This window comes from Rhinopithecus roxellana, chromosome 6 (genome assembly GCF_007565055.1).
Source record: "Rhinopithecus roxellana isolate Shanxi Qingling chromosome 6, ASM756505v1, whole genome shotgun sequence".
NCBI classification, from domain to species: domain Eukaryota; kingdom Metazoa; phylum Chordata; class Mammalia; order Primates; family Cercopithecidae; genus Rhinopithecus; species Rhinopithecus roxellana.
The window spans coordinates 70,332,663-70,349,467 of NC_044554.1; the positions used below are offsets into that span (position 1 = coordinate 70,332,663).

The 16,805-nt window shown below is 35.7% G+C and overlaps 1 protein-coding gene across 1 annotated transcript in view; it reads left to right on the forward strand.

Moving 5' to 3' along the window:
- SLC13A1 (solute carrier family 13 member 1) overlaps nt 1–16,805 on the forward strand; it is a 90,783-nt gene that overhangs the window by 24,367 nt on the left and 49,611 nt on the right. Inside the window, exons 3-6 of the mRNA XM_010367979.1 lie at nt 3,257–3,393; nt 5,874–6,061; nt 6,646–6,703; nt 6,785–6,833. Coding sequence (XP_010366281.1) covers nt 3,257–3,393; nt 5,874–6,061; nt 6,646–6,703; nt 6,785–6,833 — 432 coding nt within the window. The remainder of the gene's footprint in view (nt 1–3,256; nt 3,394–5,873; nt 6,062–6,645; nt 6,704–6,784; nt 6,834–16,805) is intronic.

A 16,805-nucleotide genomic window follows, 5' to 3' on the forward strand; every position in this document is an offset into this window, starting at 1 on the left:
TTAAAGCACTTCTGTGTTTGAGGAACTAAATACATAGGAAGAAGTAGGGTGGAGTGGCAAAAAACTAAATTGGAGAGGTGAAATGGGACCAGATGATGAAGGGTCTTTCATGACATGTTGAAAATACTGGATTTGGTCTTTAAAACTATGGGAAGGTCTTAAAAACTATACTGAAGAAGTATAAGAAGGACAATTATGTGACCAGATTTACAATTTAGAAAAGGGGCTACAACAATGGTATGGAGTGGATCAAAAAAGATCGATCATACAGCAGCCAAGTGAGAAATAGCGAGGAGCTTAATAAAGGTTGTCACGTATAAACAGAGAAAAAGGGACAAATTTTAAAGATATGAAGGACCTAGGAATAATAAGACTTATATTGGAAGTGAAAAAGGAATCATGGCTGACCTTTAGGTCTCTGTCTTGGGCAACATTTACATTAACCACAAAGGGAGAATGTGTTTGAAGGATGGGGAGTAAGAAGACGTACGTTGAATTGTAGGTGTTTGTGGGAAATTCAAATGGACATGAACAGTTGGACATATCAGTGTGAAACTCAGAAGACTTACCTGTGTGGAAATAAAGATCTTGGTGTAGTCAACATTCATTTAACAAATATTCATTGAGTGCCCCCATGTATGTGCCAGGCATTATTTTAGTCCTATAAAGTTGAATCCTTCAAATTCAGTCATTGGATGGATAAAGCAAGAAGACTATAAAGACTATAGACAGAACCCTGTAGAATACCAGTATTTTGGAGGACCGAAATAACTGGATTTTCAAAGTCAGAAAAAAAAAAAAATTCAGAGGCGGGTATAGAACCAGCGAGGAAAAAAAAAAAAAACTTCCTGACTCTGGAGGCACTGGTAAATTAATAAACTGAAATACTTATACCTAGAGTAAGAGTTGAAAGAGTTAGGAGCCTAGGAGATAGAGGACAGAGTATAGAAAATTGGGATTTAAGAGCTCACAGACCATAGCTTATTCATTGTCCCTCCCTCCCTGATTCTTTCAGTGCTATTTACCAAGCTCTCCTACTGTGTACCAGCATTATGCTAGGTGCAAAATACGTGATGGTTAGCAAAACAGAGTCCTGGTTTGGCTAGCAAAACAGATTCCTGGTCCTCATGGGACTTTATGGTATAATACAGAAAACAATAAGCACATAAACAAACAGTATTTACGTAATGCATATACTATGAAAAAACCAAACAGGGTTCTATGATACAGAAAAATAATAGGACTTATTTAGAAAGGCCTGATATTTGAGAATTGAAGAGGTGCAAGGAGGGAAAAATATATGAAGCATTTATTAATGTATTCTCTGTTCCTATAATATTTTTGGTACATACAGATAATTTTTCCGTGAGTAATAAATGAAATAGTAAGGAAATTGATATAATTATTTTCTATTATCCAATCACTACAAAATGTAAAGAGATAGATATAAACCTTGAAAAACATCATAAATGAACATTTTATACAATATAAAAGTTGTCCACTTGCCTACTTTTAATTTCAAGGGCAATTATCAATTTTTGCTTTTTATTGAAACTAAGCCAAGCTTAGCAAGTTATGTTAAAAATGCAGCTATAATTTAATACAGCAAAATTATCATAAGAATTGATTTTCCTTTTTGTTATTTTGTAACGTTAGAATGGTTTTTTTTTTTTGGAGACGGAGTCTGGCTCTGTCGCCCAGGCTGGAGTGCAGTGGCCGGATCTCAGCTCACTGCAAGCTCCGCCTACCGGGTTTACGCCATTCTCCTGCCTTAGCCTCCCGAGTAGCTGGGACTACAGGCGCCCGCCACCTCGCCCGGCTAGTTTTTTGTATTTTTTAGTACAGACGGGGTTTCACCGTGTTAGCCAGGATGGTCTCGATCTCCTGACCTAGTGATCCGCCCGTCTTGGCCTCCCAAAGTGCTGGATTACAGGCTTGAGCCACCGCGCCCGGCCAACATTAGAATGGTTTTATTCCAAACCTTCCATTCCTTCTATTAGCTATTGTTTGATTTTTTTAGAGGGGTATTTACTCTTACAATCCTCTTTTCAGCACAGCCTTGTGATTCAGTTTAGCCAAGTGTTTCTTAAAGTTCTCTTGAATACCAGTCCCATGAAGTGCTCCACCTAAAAATTAAGTAAAAATGTTTTTAATAATTAAATAAATCTGAAAATTATGCAGGATATGCTATCCCCCTGTTTAAAAATGACATTATACACTGTTGTTTAAAGGTTTTTGCAAAGGCCTATAGGAGAGAAAATTCTGGCATTTCAAAATTCTGTTTTCTCAATTTAATCAATTACACAACGCTTTAAAAAAAAAAAAAAAAAAAAAAAAGATTATGTACCTAACGTATTTCAGAGTATTCTTTAAGAAGTACTGCTGCAAATGGTTGCTTAAAGTTCTAGGTTCTTTACTAATCTCTGAATGGTGTTGACTGAAAATGGCTTAAAATGTTGAGTTTCATTTGAGGGTATTTGTTGAATAATTTTTTTTTTTTTTTTTTTTTTTTTGAGATGAAGTCTCACTCCATCACCCAGGCTAGAGTGCAATGGCACGATGTTGGCTCATTGCACCTCTCCCTCCTGGGTTCAAGCAATTCTTCTGTCTCAGTCTCCAAAGTAGCTGGGATTGCAGGCATGCACCATCATGTCTGGCTAATATTTTGTATTTTTAGTAAAGATAGGGTTTCACCATGTTGCCCAGGCTGGCCTCGAACTCCTGATGTCAAGTGATCCACCTGCTTCGGCCTCCCAAAGTGCTGGGATTACAGGTGTCAGCCACCATGCCTGGCCTTATAAAAAGTAATTTCAAAAGTAAAATAATTCAATATATAAAGGCATGACTGCAGTTACAGCATAATGGGTCATGATGAAGACAGTAGCAAATTGGAGTTTGACTGAAAACTTTCCCAAATCACAGTCATTGCCATTCCACTATAGATACATAAACAAATTAGCCCCAATAGAAAAGCACTTGCTTGATGTGACTCATAGAAGGCACTTACCTGATGTTACTCAGCTATTTAATAACCCTGAGTACTCTTTTTTCTGTGCACTTTTCCTTAACACCATTTCTGAGTAAGAATATAGAATATGTCTAAATTTGTATTCAAACACGTCTACATTTTTCTCAACAAAATAGAAAGATTATGCGGTTGAAGGTCAAAGTTAACAGCAGCATAATAATGTCTTTCTTGTGCAATGTTATTTTTCCCCACCAAAGTAAATAATCATGGGTTTAACTGTTATTTCAGGTGGCATCTGCCTATTTCAAGGATTTTCACCTACTGCTAATTGGAGTTATCTGTTTAGCAACATCCATAGAAAAATGGAATTTGCACAAGAGAATTGCTCTGAAAATGGTGATGATAGTTGGTGTAAATCCTGCATGGTAAGTACTGCATTTACCGCTTCCAGTTTACCTGATGAACAAACCATTTTTGTGCATAGCAAATAACCAAATAAGTAATTCACGCCCAGGAAATTCTTTGTATCACAGTCAGACTTACGACATTTTTTTTCCTCTGCAAATATGAAAGTGATATAAAGTGTACTCGAGTTGTAGGAGGGAAAAAAACAACTTTCACTGCAGTTCTAATTACAGGGTGGTTGGAATACGTGCACACAACTTTCTCACCTTTTATGCATCATAGAAGTCAAAGCTGAGAGAAGCTTTGAACCTCAACAGATAAGATTGATAGACTTCAGAGTAGATTTTCCTCCTATCTCATTTATTTGGCTGATTACATATTCAGAACTAGTTCAAGAGCATCCTTTATCATCAGGGAGGATGTTACAAACCAAAGACAAAGACATTACTGACAAAATACAAATGTGTGAAGAAAAATTCCAAGATGAATATTTTTCTTTTTAAACCAACTGTTGCAAAGTGAAACAATCAATTAAGACATTTCATCTATAGAATGTGAAATCACTCATTTGACTGATAAAATTAATTGACTATTTTGGTTTTATTTCACCTCTTGCTAAGAACATGAATGTAAGCTAAAGAAAATTCCCGTTGTCATAATCATTTGCATAGTGGCATTTTGCATTAAAGCCTTAGGTGTTTCTTCCCTTCTCATCTTTCTTTGAAAATCAGAATATTGTATTGACTTGTATTGCATAATTCATTCTAGGGCATAGCCACATCTGTGTTTTCATTTATGGTGCAAATTGTTTTGCTAAATACAAAAAAAATCAATGACTCAGATGAGACAAATTTTCAATTTTTTTTGACTTAAAAACTGTATAACACATATGTGTTTAAGACATCATGTTGGCTGGGTGCGGTGCTCATGCCTGTAATCCCAGCACTTTGGGAGGCAGAGGTGGGCGGATCGCCTGAGGTGGGGAGTTCAAGTTCAGCCTGGTTAGCATGGTGAAACCCGGTCTCTACTAAAAATACAGAAATTAGCCAGGTGTGGCGGCAGGCACCTGTAATCCCAGCTACTGGGGAAGCTGAGGCAGGAGAATTGCTTTTACCTGGGAGGCAGAGGTTGCAGTGAGCCAAGATTGCACCATTGCACTCCAGCCTGGGCAACAGAGCAAGACTCTGTCTCAAAACAAACAAACAAACAAAAACAAAAACAAAACGACATCATCTCACTCTTATAATGAAATAGGGCTCCATGCCTTTTAGGGTGCTATAGAAATGTATCTCTTTTTCCTGACGTTCTGCTCACTGTTCCAGGGGATGATGTGTAATGCACTTCAAAGTGGGGCAGAAGTTCTGACCATTATGTCACTAAGCGGCTTTTCAATTTAAGGCATTTTCACCATCCAGAAGCTTTAGCTGATCCCAGTATTTTTTATATGAAGATTTCTTGTCTTGATAATGCCTTAAGAAGTTAAAAGTTCTTAATTTTCTTTTTTTTACAAGAACCATTTCTTGTGTAAGCAGATTCCTAATACATTTTCTTTTATTTTGTTGTATGCATTGCAAATGTTCACCTTATCTGAGTCTGAAACTTACAGTGTGGCATTGTTCTTGTACATCTGTTTTAAAAGGGTGTCAGATTATTTCACAAATTGCTCTATATAGAAAGGTGTGCTTCCGAATGATTTTCTAGGCCCGCCTACTCAAAAGAGAGAGTTTTTTCCCCAAGTGTGACTTTGAAAGTTTATAGATATGGCTTAAAATTTTGTAGTCTTAGGTATATTATTTTTAAGGAGAATAACTACTCTTTTTATAAAAGAAGACAATGTATGTGCCCAGATCTTGACAATAGGAAAGGATATCAGATTCAGGAGAGCATATATTATAGAATATACAGAAAATTCAGAAACTTCATTTTAGCAAATGACTTTAACTATTTTCTCCACCCACCTTATATTAAACCAGTATAGTGAACAAGTAAAAAGAGGCTTTATAAATATTAATCTTTCTTCGTCCTTATACCTCCCTGACACCCCTATGAACAAACAAGAGTTATGGCTAAAAGATAAAAGAAAAAATAAGCGACCTTAAATTCAAAAGTTGATTGCATTTTCATCTTACTAGCATTTGAAGATAAGTGGTCAGCTCTGAAGAGCATTCAGATATTGGTGTAATATTGTAAGCTGTTATGTCATATAACCAACTTGCAGTTTGTTTAGGTTTAATCATTTTTCTGTTTCTGAAGAGAAGATTTGCATGGTTCCCTGGGAGACAAATCTCTTAAGAACTCCACTTTTCCATGTGCAGCTTTGATTTCTACCTGGCTGTCACTGTACTCCAAGTTCATCATCTGGGCAGAATCTTAACCTTCCATGTTTTGAAAGATTTAATTTCCCAACTCACAAACCACATCTTAAACATCTTCCGGTTAAATAATACGGTGCTAGTTAAGCTAAGAGCACAGATCCACACTAACGGCTCTCTTGTTTCAGGCTGACGCTGGGGTTCATGAGCAGCACTGCCTTTTTGTCTATGTGGCTCAGCAACACCTCGACTGCGGCCATGGTGATGCCCATTGCGGAGGCTGTAGCACAGCAGATCATCAATGCCGAAGCAGAGGTCGAGACCACTCAGATGACTTACTTCAACGGATCTACCAACCATGGACTAGAAATTGATGGTATCGCATGTTGATATGGCCAGTCTGGGGTCTAGTCATTAGAGCAATAGACATAAACTCAAGAATTCTAAGTTGTATTTTGAATTAACTGTCCATACATGCATGATGTGAATTTAACTTCCTCCCTCTATAGTTCTCAGTATCTACAAAAATAGTTTTCTATAAATATTTTACCTAAATTGTTACATTTCTATTTGCTTGCAAAAAGAAGAATGCCTTTTCTATCCCTCAGCCAGACTGATGGAACACTCTCTCATGTCTTTATCAGTAGACCTCCAGGTTACTCTTTCCTGTCCTGAAATGGCTTTCCTGCATAATACCAGGAATCTTTAATTCTTACATTCTGTTTGGATACAGCATCAAATTTCACTGTGATTATTTCTGGCTCTGACAAACTGATGCAGTGAAAAAGTGTTGAGAGGATATTTGTATTTATAAAAACTTTAAGATGAATGTGATGTTAGTACACAGCGAATTTTTTATTTTCAATTTCTACTAATGCTTCCATCTTTGCATCCACATACAGGCAAACCCAATGATAACCCCTTATTTACATTGTTTTTCTTTTATTTAATGGTTTGCAGAAAGTGTTAATGGACATGAAACAAATGAGAGGAAAGAGAAAACAAAACCAGTTCCAGGGTAAGAAATGTTGACATTTTGATTAGGATTTTTCCAAATTATATTTTAATAAAATTATAACTGGATCAATTTATTTTTCAGATGCAATAATGATACAGGGAAAATTTCAAGCAAGGTGGAGTTGGAAAAGGTACATAAATTTGATTCTTTCTAAGTAAATATATACAAAATTATATTAGAGCTGTAGTTAGATACATATGCATTTTAAAACCTGTCACGTGCTTCCTTCTCTATAAATTATTTTGCTTGACTAAGTAGTAGCATGGTGTAATGGTCTGATAAGCTTTCATGAACAGACAGAAATCAACATCCGGATAGGAACCATTTTAGGCTCTGAAAATCAGTATCATTATTTTCTCTTTTTATCAGAATCAGGATAATGGCAGTTAGCCAAGGTAGTTTAAAGAAATATAATTCCAGTCTCAGAATATTGCTTCATTTTCTTTTTTTTTTTTTTTAACTTTTATTTTAGTTACGGGGTACATGTGCAGGTTTGTTGTATAGGTGAATTGTGTGTTTTGGGGGGTTGAGATATCGATTATTTCCTCACCCAGGTAATAAGCATAGTACCCGATAGGTAGGGCTTTTTTAAATCTTTTTCTTATTGAAATCTTGCTGGCCTAATACCCTGATTTTCATTAGGAGTATCGTCATCATTTCTTCCAGGTTATGAACTTGGAGCAACTCCTATTCATGTAATTACAAGTCGTTATTTTAGTGCTTCCATTGACACTAAAAAATTCAGTGCAGAATTCATGAATTGCTTCTGTCACACACAGGTGGAGGAGTTGTAGCCATTCTAGATATTAAAAGAGGGAAGGAGATCTTTGTAAACTATCCCATAGAATTCATTTCCCCAGAATAAATCAATAAAAAAATACTATATTAGATTGCACTGGGAGCAATATACCTCAAGATCTGAAAAATAAATCCTGCATAGAAATAGTCCTATAGTAACTACGGCATTAGGAATAGGAAAGTGGGACATATATTTCTTCATTCTGGCCATGGAATGCATTAACATGTAGCTCAACAGGAAAAAGAAAACCCTCTTGTTAATTACAGAAATCCTCTAAGAAAGAGCAATTTCTATGTAAAGAGAAAATGAATACAAAGATACATTTTAAGCCATTAGCTACAAAATATATTATGGGTTTTTTAAGATGGGAATTGCGTATATATTTACGAAGATACTATCTTTAGAGATAGAAGTAATTCCTTTAAAACATGAAAAATTAACAGTATGCCATAGAATAATACATTAGAAATGGGCTTTAAAAACTATTGTGAAAATTGGCACACCTAAACAGAAAGAATATACATGCACTCAGTAACTTTCTTGTGGTCATCTTTGGAAACCTAATTTTCTATCATAAGGCCTAAAGTCAAAACCCTTCAAATTGATTTGCTATCCAGATACTGTTCCAGGCATTGTAAGCTCCTTATTGTAAGCAGCTCAGAATCTAGTGGAGAAGATGGACTTATAAAAATAAATCTGGGCCGGGCGCAGTGGCTCAAGCCTGTAATCCCAGCACTTTGGGAGGTCGAGACGGGTGGATCACGAGGTCAGGAGATCGAGACCATCCTGGCTAACACGGTGAAACCCCATCTCTACTAAAAAATACAAAAACAAAAACTAACCGGGCGAGGTAGTGGGCGCCTGTAGTCCCAGCTACTCGGGAGGCTGAGGCAAGAGAATGGCGTAAACCCGGGAGGCGGAGCTTGCAGTGAGCTGAGATCAAGCCACTGCACTCCAGCCTGGGCGACAGAGCGAGACTCCGTCTCAAAAATAAATAAATAAATAAATAAATAAATAAATAAATAAATAAATCTGACATAAATACCACAACCAAGGCATACACAGAAGCCAACACTTCTAGACAGGAGCAACCAGTTCCATCTGGGAGTATCGCAGATAGGAAGTATAATGTGAAGACATCTGTGTCTGGAAAGATGAGAGCGTGTGCAAGCAGAAGAGTGCGAACTTATGAATGCAGGAACTTGTCTACCTTGTCAGCACTTTAAACTGGCACATTCCCATTGCCTGACACAAAGGAGGTAGTTATCTTTATCAATTAATGAATGAGTGAAAGTAAAAGAGTAAAAAGAAGATGCTTTCTAATCAGAGAGTACAACTAATTCAAAGACCCAACTAAGTAAAGAATGGGTTTTTTTCAGGAAACCTCTACAATGCAGATGCTAGAGATGAGCCGTTGTGGGGAATAAAATTATGGTATGGCTTTGCGCAGGTTATAAATATCTCTTCATCAAATACAAAGGAGTTTAGAGTTGATTTTATGGAAAACACAAAACCTTAAAGCTGCGGGGAAACATGGTATGTTCTGGCCTTGGGACAACCTGAAAGTCAGTGGTGAGCTTTTTGATTAACTGAGCAACTGAGCTTTTTTATTAATTAGACATTGGGGATGAAGGAGAAAAATGTAGGAGATGCCTCCACTGCTCTAAACTAGGGAGTGATAGATTGTGATGCCATTGATTAGAATGCAGAACTCAGAGGTAGGAATAACCTTTCAATGGAGAAAAGTAAGATAACGGAGATGCATTTTTGGCAATAAAGATTAATATCTGAGTTTAGGAGAGGAAAGCAAGGCTTTCGAATGTTGATTCTAAGGTCTTTCTGGAATGCAATGCACAAAAATTTAGCTTTATATAAAAACAGGAATAGTTTATTGCTGCACTAAAGTATTCTTTATAAGATGTGCATGAGAGCATTATTTTATATATTGTACATTTACGATATGTTTTGATTTTTAACAATTATAGGTATATTTTCAGGAATAAATGTATATATAGTTTGTGTGGCAATTATAATAAACTGTAGCTCTTCTTTGATAGATTTACCTTATATAATTTAACACTGATTATATGGAAGAATGTATATCTACTTCATCTAGCCATAAAATGGAAAAATATTTATACTCATAATCTATTGATCTTATGCTTTCTTCTTGAAGTAGGTGGGATATTCTATTGAATTAAAATAAATCCTGTGAGGTTTGACTTTGAATTTGACCTACAAGTCAAAAAAAATACAAATATTACTCCCTTTTTGGGGAGAGTGGTATAAATTAAATTTCAGAGAAGATAAATTTCCTTCAGTTCAGCTCTGATTTTGATTATTTCTTGTCTTTTGCTGGCTTTGGGATTGATTTGTTCTTCCTTCTCTAATTTTTTCAGTTGTGATGTTAGGTTGTTAACTGGAGGTCTTTCTAACTTTTTGACGTAGGCATTTAGTGTTATGAATTTCCCTCTTAACACTGCCTAACACTCATGACATGAGTTTACCTATATAACATACTTGCACATGTATCCCCCAAACTTAAAATAAAGTGAAAAAAGGGAAGAGAAAGAAAATAAAAGGCTTGGTTTTTTTTTGTAATCTGCATAATTTTGCTATGTTCCTGCAATAAAATAAATAAAATTTATTTCTAATGAAATTACTACAATTTTATTCATTTGAAGCTCCATTTATTTAGTACAAAACTAAAGATTTTAAAATTTTAATTAAAATCTCTTTACTAATACAATTAAATTAATCTAAGCTGATCAATAAGCTTACTTCAATTTTTAGAACTATAATATTTCCCCCCAAAGGCAATAACATACATTGATCCATATAAAATTTAGTGTGTAGTAAGTAGAAAGCTCTTAATAAGTAGAAAAAAAAATAATGCCCCCAAATAAATTGTGTACTTAGCAATGGCAGTAATATTAGTTAAGAAATATACATTTAACATTTGCTCAATGTCAACTTTTCAAAAAGACCTACCCTAACCTCCCTATTTCATTGCAGCCACCATATCCCATATCCTTCCTCCTAATCCTCATGACTCTACCCTACTTTATCCAAAGCATATATCACCTTCCTACAGAATATGTAATTTACTTAATTTTTATTTATTTTGTTCATTGTCTTCTTTCTCCACTAAAATGCAAGGTTCACGGGGCAGAGATTTTTGTCCGTCTAGTACATATCACAAATATCTTGAATAGTGACTGCTCTGGAGTAAATAGTAAATATTTGCTTATTAAATACATAAATTCATTAATATTTTTATCAAATGATTACAATTAGAGTAAAATAACTCATGTTGTATATAAACTACACTAAGTGTCCAGTGTCTAGTTAACCATCAGGGAAAATTCAGAGAAGTTACTATGGACAACATAACCATTAAATTAAATTTTTGGCTGCTTTAAAAAAAATAAACTACACCAAGCAAAGAAACAAACTGATAAACATTTAAAGTCAACACTATGGATCAGATTGCTTTCATTTTGGGTAGAAAGACAAAAAAGTGGTTTGTAACTAAAATTTATCAGCTCTAAAATTCTTGTTAATAGAATTGCAAAGTTCTCATACAGGTAATAATGATGATAATTTTGCTGGTGGTGATAAAGACTAGATGTTAGTGTTGAAGATGATGGATATTTAGTAGTCCAGGACCTTATTTTAAAGTATTTGTATCGAAAAGTCACATTCCTATGCTGCATATCTAAAAAAGAGATTTGTCCCATGACTTAACTTTTACGAAGTTCTCTTCTCATGATAGGTCACGGCCCAAATACTAACTGAGCTTCTCTATTTGCCCAAAATAAAGTGGTGAATAGTTACCAAGCCGATAAATCCCACAGTATCCCCTAAAAGTAGCTGAAATATTTGTGAGAAAAAAAGATACTGGGAGAAGAAAGGAGTACCCTAAAATTACACTGACAGTACCTGAGGGAATATATTTGTCAGGGTCCATTGGGGTAACTGGTAAACCAACCACCACGCATAAAATTTCCATGAGAAATGAGTTCTAGGTATCCAAAAATCCATTTGTAGATACCAAAGGAGGAATAAAGTTCCTAGTTCTTTCCCTCCCCTGCAAGCATTAGTATCATTCAAAGAGACACCCCAGAGTTTTACATCAGCTCAATTTCTAAACCTCCAGGCATCTACAAATGAAAGAGACTGGAAAATCATTACACTTTTAATGAAAAATCTGAGATAATTATTTTTCATTAGTTTAATTTAACTTGGAATTCCTCAAAGGGAAAAGTTCAAAGAAAAAGTATCCTTGAACAAATTGCATCTTGCTTTTAATTAGGTATTGTTTAGTTTGGGGGTGAAAATCCTTATGGTTGAAAATCCAGTTGTACAAGACAACACTTTTTAATGTTCTCCAAAAATTCAAAGGAGTCTTGTAAGTACAGTAATAAACATGGTTCATAATATTAGAAACTACGGGCATTAGTTCTGCCAAATAAGGAGATGTTAATTCTGGACTATCTGGCTCATAGATCAGATATGAAAAAGGTATTTTAGCTTAGATCACATAACAAACAAAAATTGGCTCTCCTTCATTATTCTTCCATTTTCCTAAGCTGGGAGAAATTGCATGGCAAAGGCAGTAATTAGTCCTGCTCAACCCTCACCTGACCCAACTTAGGTGTCTCCTTTTATTCATGCAGTGGTTTATATAGAATGTTTATAGAAGAGGTAAGCAAGGAGAGGGAGGGAGATTATCACACACCCTTTAGGAATCACAGCAACAATCTGTGAACGTGACCTCACTCCAGATTTCAATCTTTATTAGAATCATAGTGCTATCTCCATTGATGGCCATTCTTAGTTGTGTTCTCACAAAACATTTTTCTATTAAAGAAACTATTGACTTTTGACAACATTGTTTCTCCCGTATATCTTTATTTTATGAAATACAAAAACTTAGTTCTTCACATTTTATGTTATTGAAATATTATCTAGCAAATAGCATTGCTCAGTCATATTGTCAATATCTGTACTTTAACTCTACAATAAGTCCCCCGTACTACATAACTTATTTGAACACTATATTTTGTTTCTTGAAATACTCAACAGTGTTCTCCTATGCATCTTCTAGTGGTATTTTCTACAAAAAGAAATATGTTTGTCTCCAAATTGATTTTTCTGTATTTTGATTATGAAATATTTCATGCATATATGTATTTATAAAACATGACTAAACATTTTAAAGAATAATAAAATGAATAAGATGATGTATACCACATCCCAGCTTAATAACTAGAACACGATGATTTCTAAAATCTACATGAGCCTTTCTCTGATTCTATCTCTTTTCCTTACACAGTCACCCCCACTCCCTTGTCGAGTTAGCTATAGTCCAAAATTTTGTGTTAATCATTCTCTTGTTTTCTTTTGTTTTATCACCTGCACTAGTTAAGGTATGGATTGGTCACCATAGTGAAGACCAAAAATAGCAACAATTTCAACAAGATAGAAATAGGCTGGTATGGTGACTCCTTCGTCACCATGCCCCTGACTCTTTCTATCTCTTCTCTGCCATTTCCAGCACTGGAATCTTGTAATTCAAGATGGGTCCCCCATCTCCCTCCGTCCATTCTGTACCCCAGCTAGCTGCTCAAGGAAAGGAGAAAGTGGAAGGCATATGTACTTAAAAATTATTCTGTTACTCTCCTGGATTTGAGAGTATTCAGATTTTCTATTTCAATGTCAAACAGTTGCATTTTTAAAAAGAAATTTATGTGTTCCATGTTAAATTTACTGGTGTGTGGTTGTTTATAATATTTTCTTATATCTATTTAATTTCTACAGTATTTATAGTTATATGTCTTTATTTCTAACATTTTCCTTGTGCTTTTAAAACATTTTTCAAATAATCTTTGCAAACTATGTCTATTTTATTAGTCTTACAAGTCTTGTCAAAGAACCAACTTCTGACTCTTTTCACCTTCTCTATTTAATGTATATTTCACATTATTATTAATAGTTTTCTTTCTTTATTACTTTGTTCTGTCTACTTTATTTGTGTATTTATGCTCTTGCTCTTTTGCTAATTTTTAAAATTTGACCTTTACCTTATTAGAATTTTCCTCTCTTCCAAAGTAAGGATTTAAGGATATGAATTTGCTACTATTACTTTAGCTGTTTTCCATATTTTTCTGTTTTGTGTTTTCTGATTTCCATTATGCTAGCTTTTTTTTACTCAAAAGATGCTTAGAAATGTGTTTTGAAATTTAAAATAAATTAGATTAACTACTTTTAAAATTTTTCTAACAATTTTTCTGGGGTCAAAAACTGTGGTCTATTTAACAGTTTTCCAAAACTTGTTGAAGTAGCTTTTTGAAGTAGCACATGATCAGCTATAATAAATATTTTTCACTGTGCTTAAAATAAATTGTACATTTTCAACTAATTAGGTTCAATGTTTCCCAAAACTCTGTAAGATCAAGTTGCTAGTTGTGCTTCTCAAATCTCTGTGCCCTGACCAAGTTTTTTCTCTTTTTATTCAGTAATTGATGAGACTGTTTTGTTAAACTCTCCCTCTATCATGTGGATATTCTATTTCTTCTGATACGTCTGTCAGTTTTGGTTCCTCTGTATTGTTAGATTATGTTATTGTGAACCCATTTAGAATGTTTCTGTGTGTGTTATTGATTAACATTTTATCATTTTGTGCATCTCTTCATCTATCTTAATTTTTTGGTCTTTGAGTTTATTAGTTTATTTGTCTGCTGATAATACAAGACTACCAGCTTCCCTTCCCTTCCCTTCCCTTCCCTTCCCTTCCCTTCCCTTCCCTTCCCTTCCCTTCCCTTCCCTCCCCTCCCCTCCGCTCCCCTCCCCTTCCCTTCGGAGACTGACTCTCACTCTGCCATGCAGGCTGGAGTGCACTGGCACGATCTCAGCTCACTGCAACCTCCGCCTCCTGGGTTCAAGCAATTCTCCTGCCTCAGTCTACCGAGTAGCTGGGATTACAGGCACCCGCCACTACGCCCAGCTAATTTTTTGTATTTTTAGTAGAGATGGGGTTTCACTATGTTGGCCAGGCTGGTGTCGAACTCCTGACCTCATGATTCGCCCACCTCAACCTCCCAAAGTGCTGGAATTACTGGCATGACACTACCAGCTTTTGTAAGGCTAGTATTTACCTGGCGTTTCCTCTATGCTTTCACTTTCAGTATTTCTGTGTCCTTATGTTTTAGGTGTATCTCTTTTATCATGTTTGAAAAATTTTACCTCTACCTGACATGTTTTATCCATTTAAATTATGTGTGACATTGTATATTTAGAATAATTTCTACTGCCAGCTTTTTATTTTTTCCAAATATTCTTTCCATCTTTCCATCCTGCGTTCCTATGCAGTTATTTTCTTTTTTTATTCCATGCTACACACACACTTGTATGGGTGGTTTATTCTACACTTTGTGTCTGTTTTAGTTGTCCTAATCATTTTACTGTATTATTAGGCAGCAAGGGTTGCCATAGCAAAATACTACAGAACTGTGTCTTAAACAATACAAATCTGTTGTATTTTCTCCCAGTTTTGGAGGCAAGCCAAGTACAATACAAGATCAAGGTGTCATCTGGGTTGGTTTCTAGTGAGACCTCTCTTTCTGGCTTGTACAAGACCATCCTCTCATTGTACTCTCACATGATGTTTTCTCTGTGCACATGCAGTAGAAAGAGATATTTCTGGTCCCTTTTGCTCTTTTTATAAGGACATCAGCCCTATCAGATTAGGCACCCTTCTTTGTTTAAACTGAATTACATCTGTAAAGGCCCTTTTCCAAACAGAGTCACTTTGACTGTTAGAGCTTCAACATATGAATATTGAAGGACATCATTTAGTCATTAGTATCATGTCTACTTAATATATAAAAATTTAAAGATAATCCATTTTTTTTCTCCTGAACGGTGTAAAGACCCTAGGATATTTTAACTTAGACCATCGTTTTCTATTTACATGCTACTATTTTCCAATTTTTTAGTTCTAGTCTATTATTCCTCCATTAAATTACATAATTGTATTATGTTTTAAAATCAGTGCTCTGTAGAGTTACATGCATATTTATTAATATCTTTGTTCACCATTGTATTTTGCTTCTCAGACCCCCTTTCTGGGGTCATGTTCCTTCTTCCTGAATATACTATTTGAATGTACTTCACAGAGTGATTTTGGTGTTAAATACACAGTTTTTGTTTGATAGAAAGATGTCTATAATTATTGAATCATGTTTTTATAGTTATAGTGTGCTAGGCAGGTTATTATTTTTTATTTTGCACATTGAAATACACTTATATATTTCTACTGCATTTTGGCCTTCTTTTTTTTCTATTTGAAAGTCAGCTAGCTACCGGTCAAATTATTATTCCTTTGTAGGCAATCTTTTCTCTTTGGTTGCTTTAGTGATGTGTGTGTATGTGTGTGTGTGTGTGTGTGTGTGTGATAGAATTTTACTTTGCTATACTTGAGTGCATATTTCTCCTGAATCTGTGCATTGATCTTTTCCAACAATTCTTGCAAATTATCAGGTGTTATTTTTCAATATTCAATTGCCTCATCCTAGTTCTCTGTATTCTCTCCCTCTGAGTCTCCAATTAAACATGCTCCACTTTCTCACTGTCCTTCCTTCCTTCCTTCCTCCCTCCCTCCCTCCCTCCCTCTTTCTTTCTTTCTTTCTTCCTTTCCTTTCCTTCCTTCCTTTCCTTCCTCCTTCCTTTCCTTCCTCCTTCCTTTCCTTCCTCCTTCCTTTCCTTCCTCCTTCCTTCCTTCCTCCTTCCTTTCCTCCTCCTTCTTTCCTTCCTCCTTCCTTCCTTCCTCCTTCCTTCCTTCCTCCTTCCTTTCCTTCCTCCTTCCTTTTCCTTCCTCCTTCCGTTCCTTCCTTCCTTCCTTTTTCCTTTTTCCTCCTTTCCTCCTTCCTTCCTTCCTCCTTCCTTCCTTCCTCCTTCCTTTCCTTCCTCCTTCCTTTCCTTCCTCCTTCCTTTCCTTCCTCCTCCTTTCCTTCCTCCTTCCTTTCCTTCCTCCTTCCTTCCTTCCTCCTTCCTTTCCTTTCCTCCTCCTTTCCTTCCTCCTTCCTTTCCTTCCTTCCTTCCTTTCCTTCCTCCTTCCTTTCCTTCCTCCTTCCTTTCCTTCCTCCTTCCTTTCCTCCTTTCCTTCCTCCTTCCTTCCCTTCCTTCCGTCCTTCCTTTCCTTCCTCCTTCCTTTCAAGGACCTCTTGACTTCCTTCCTTTTCCAAGGTTTCTTCCCCTCCAATGTTTGGGGAAGGCATGAGGCCTAAGAAGCCTTCCTTC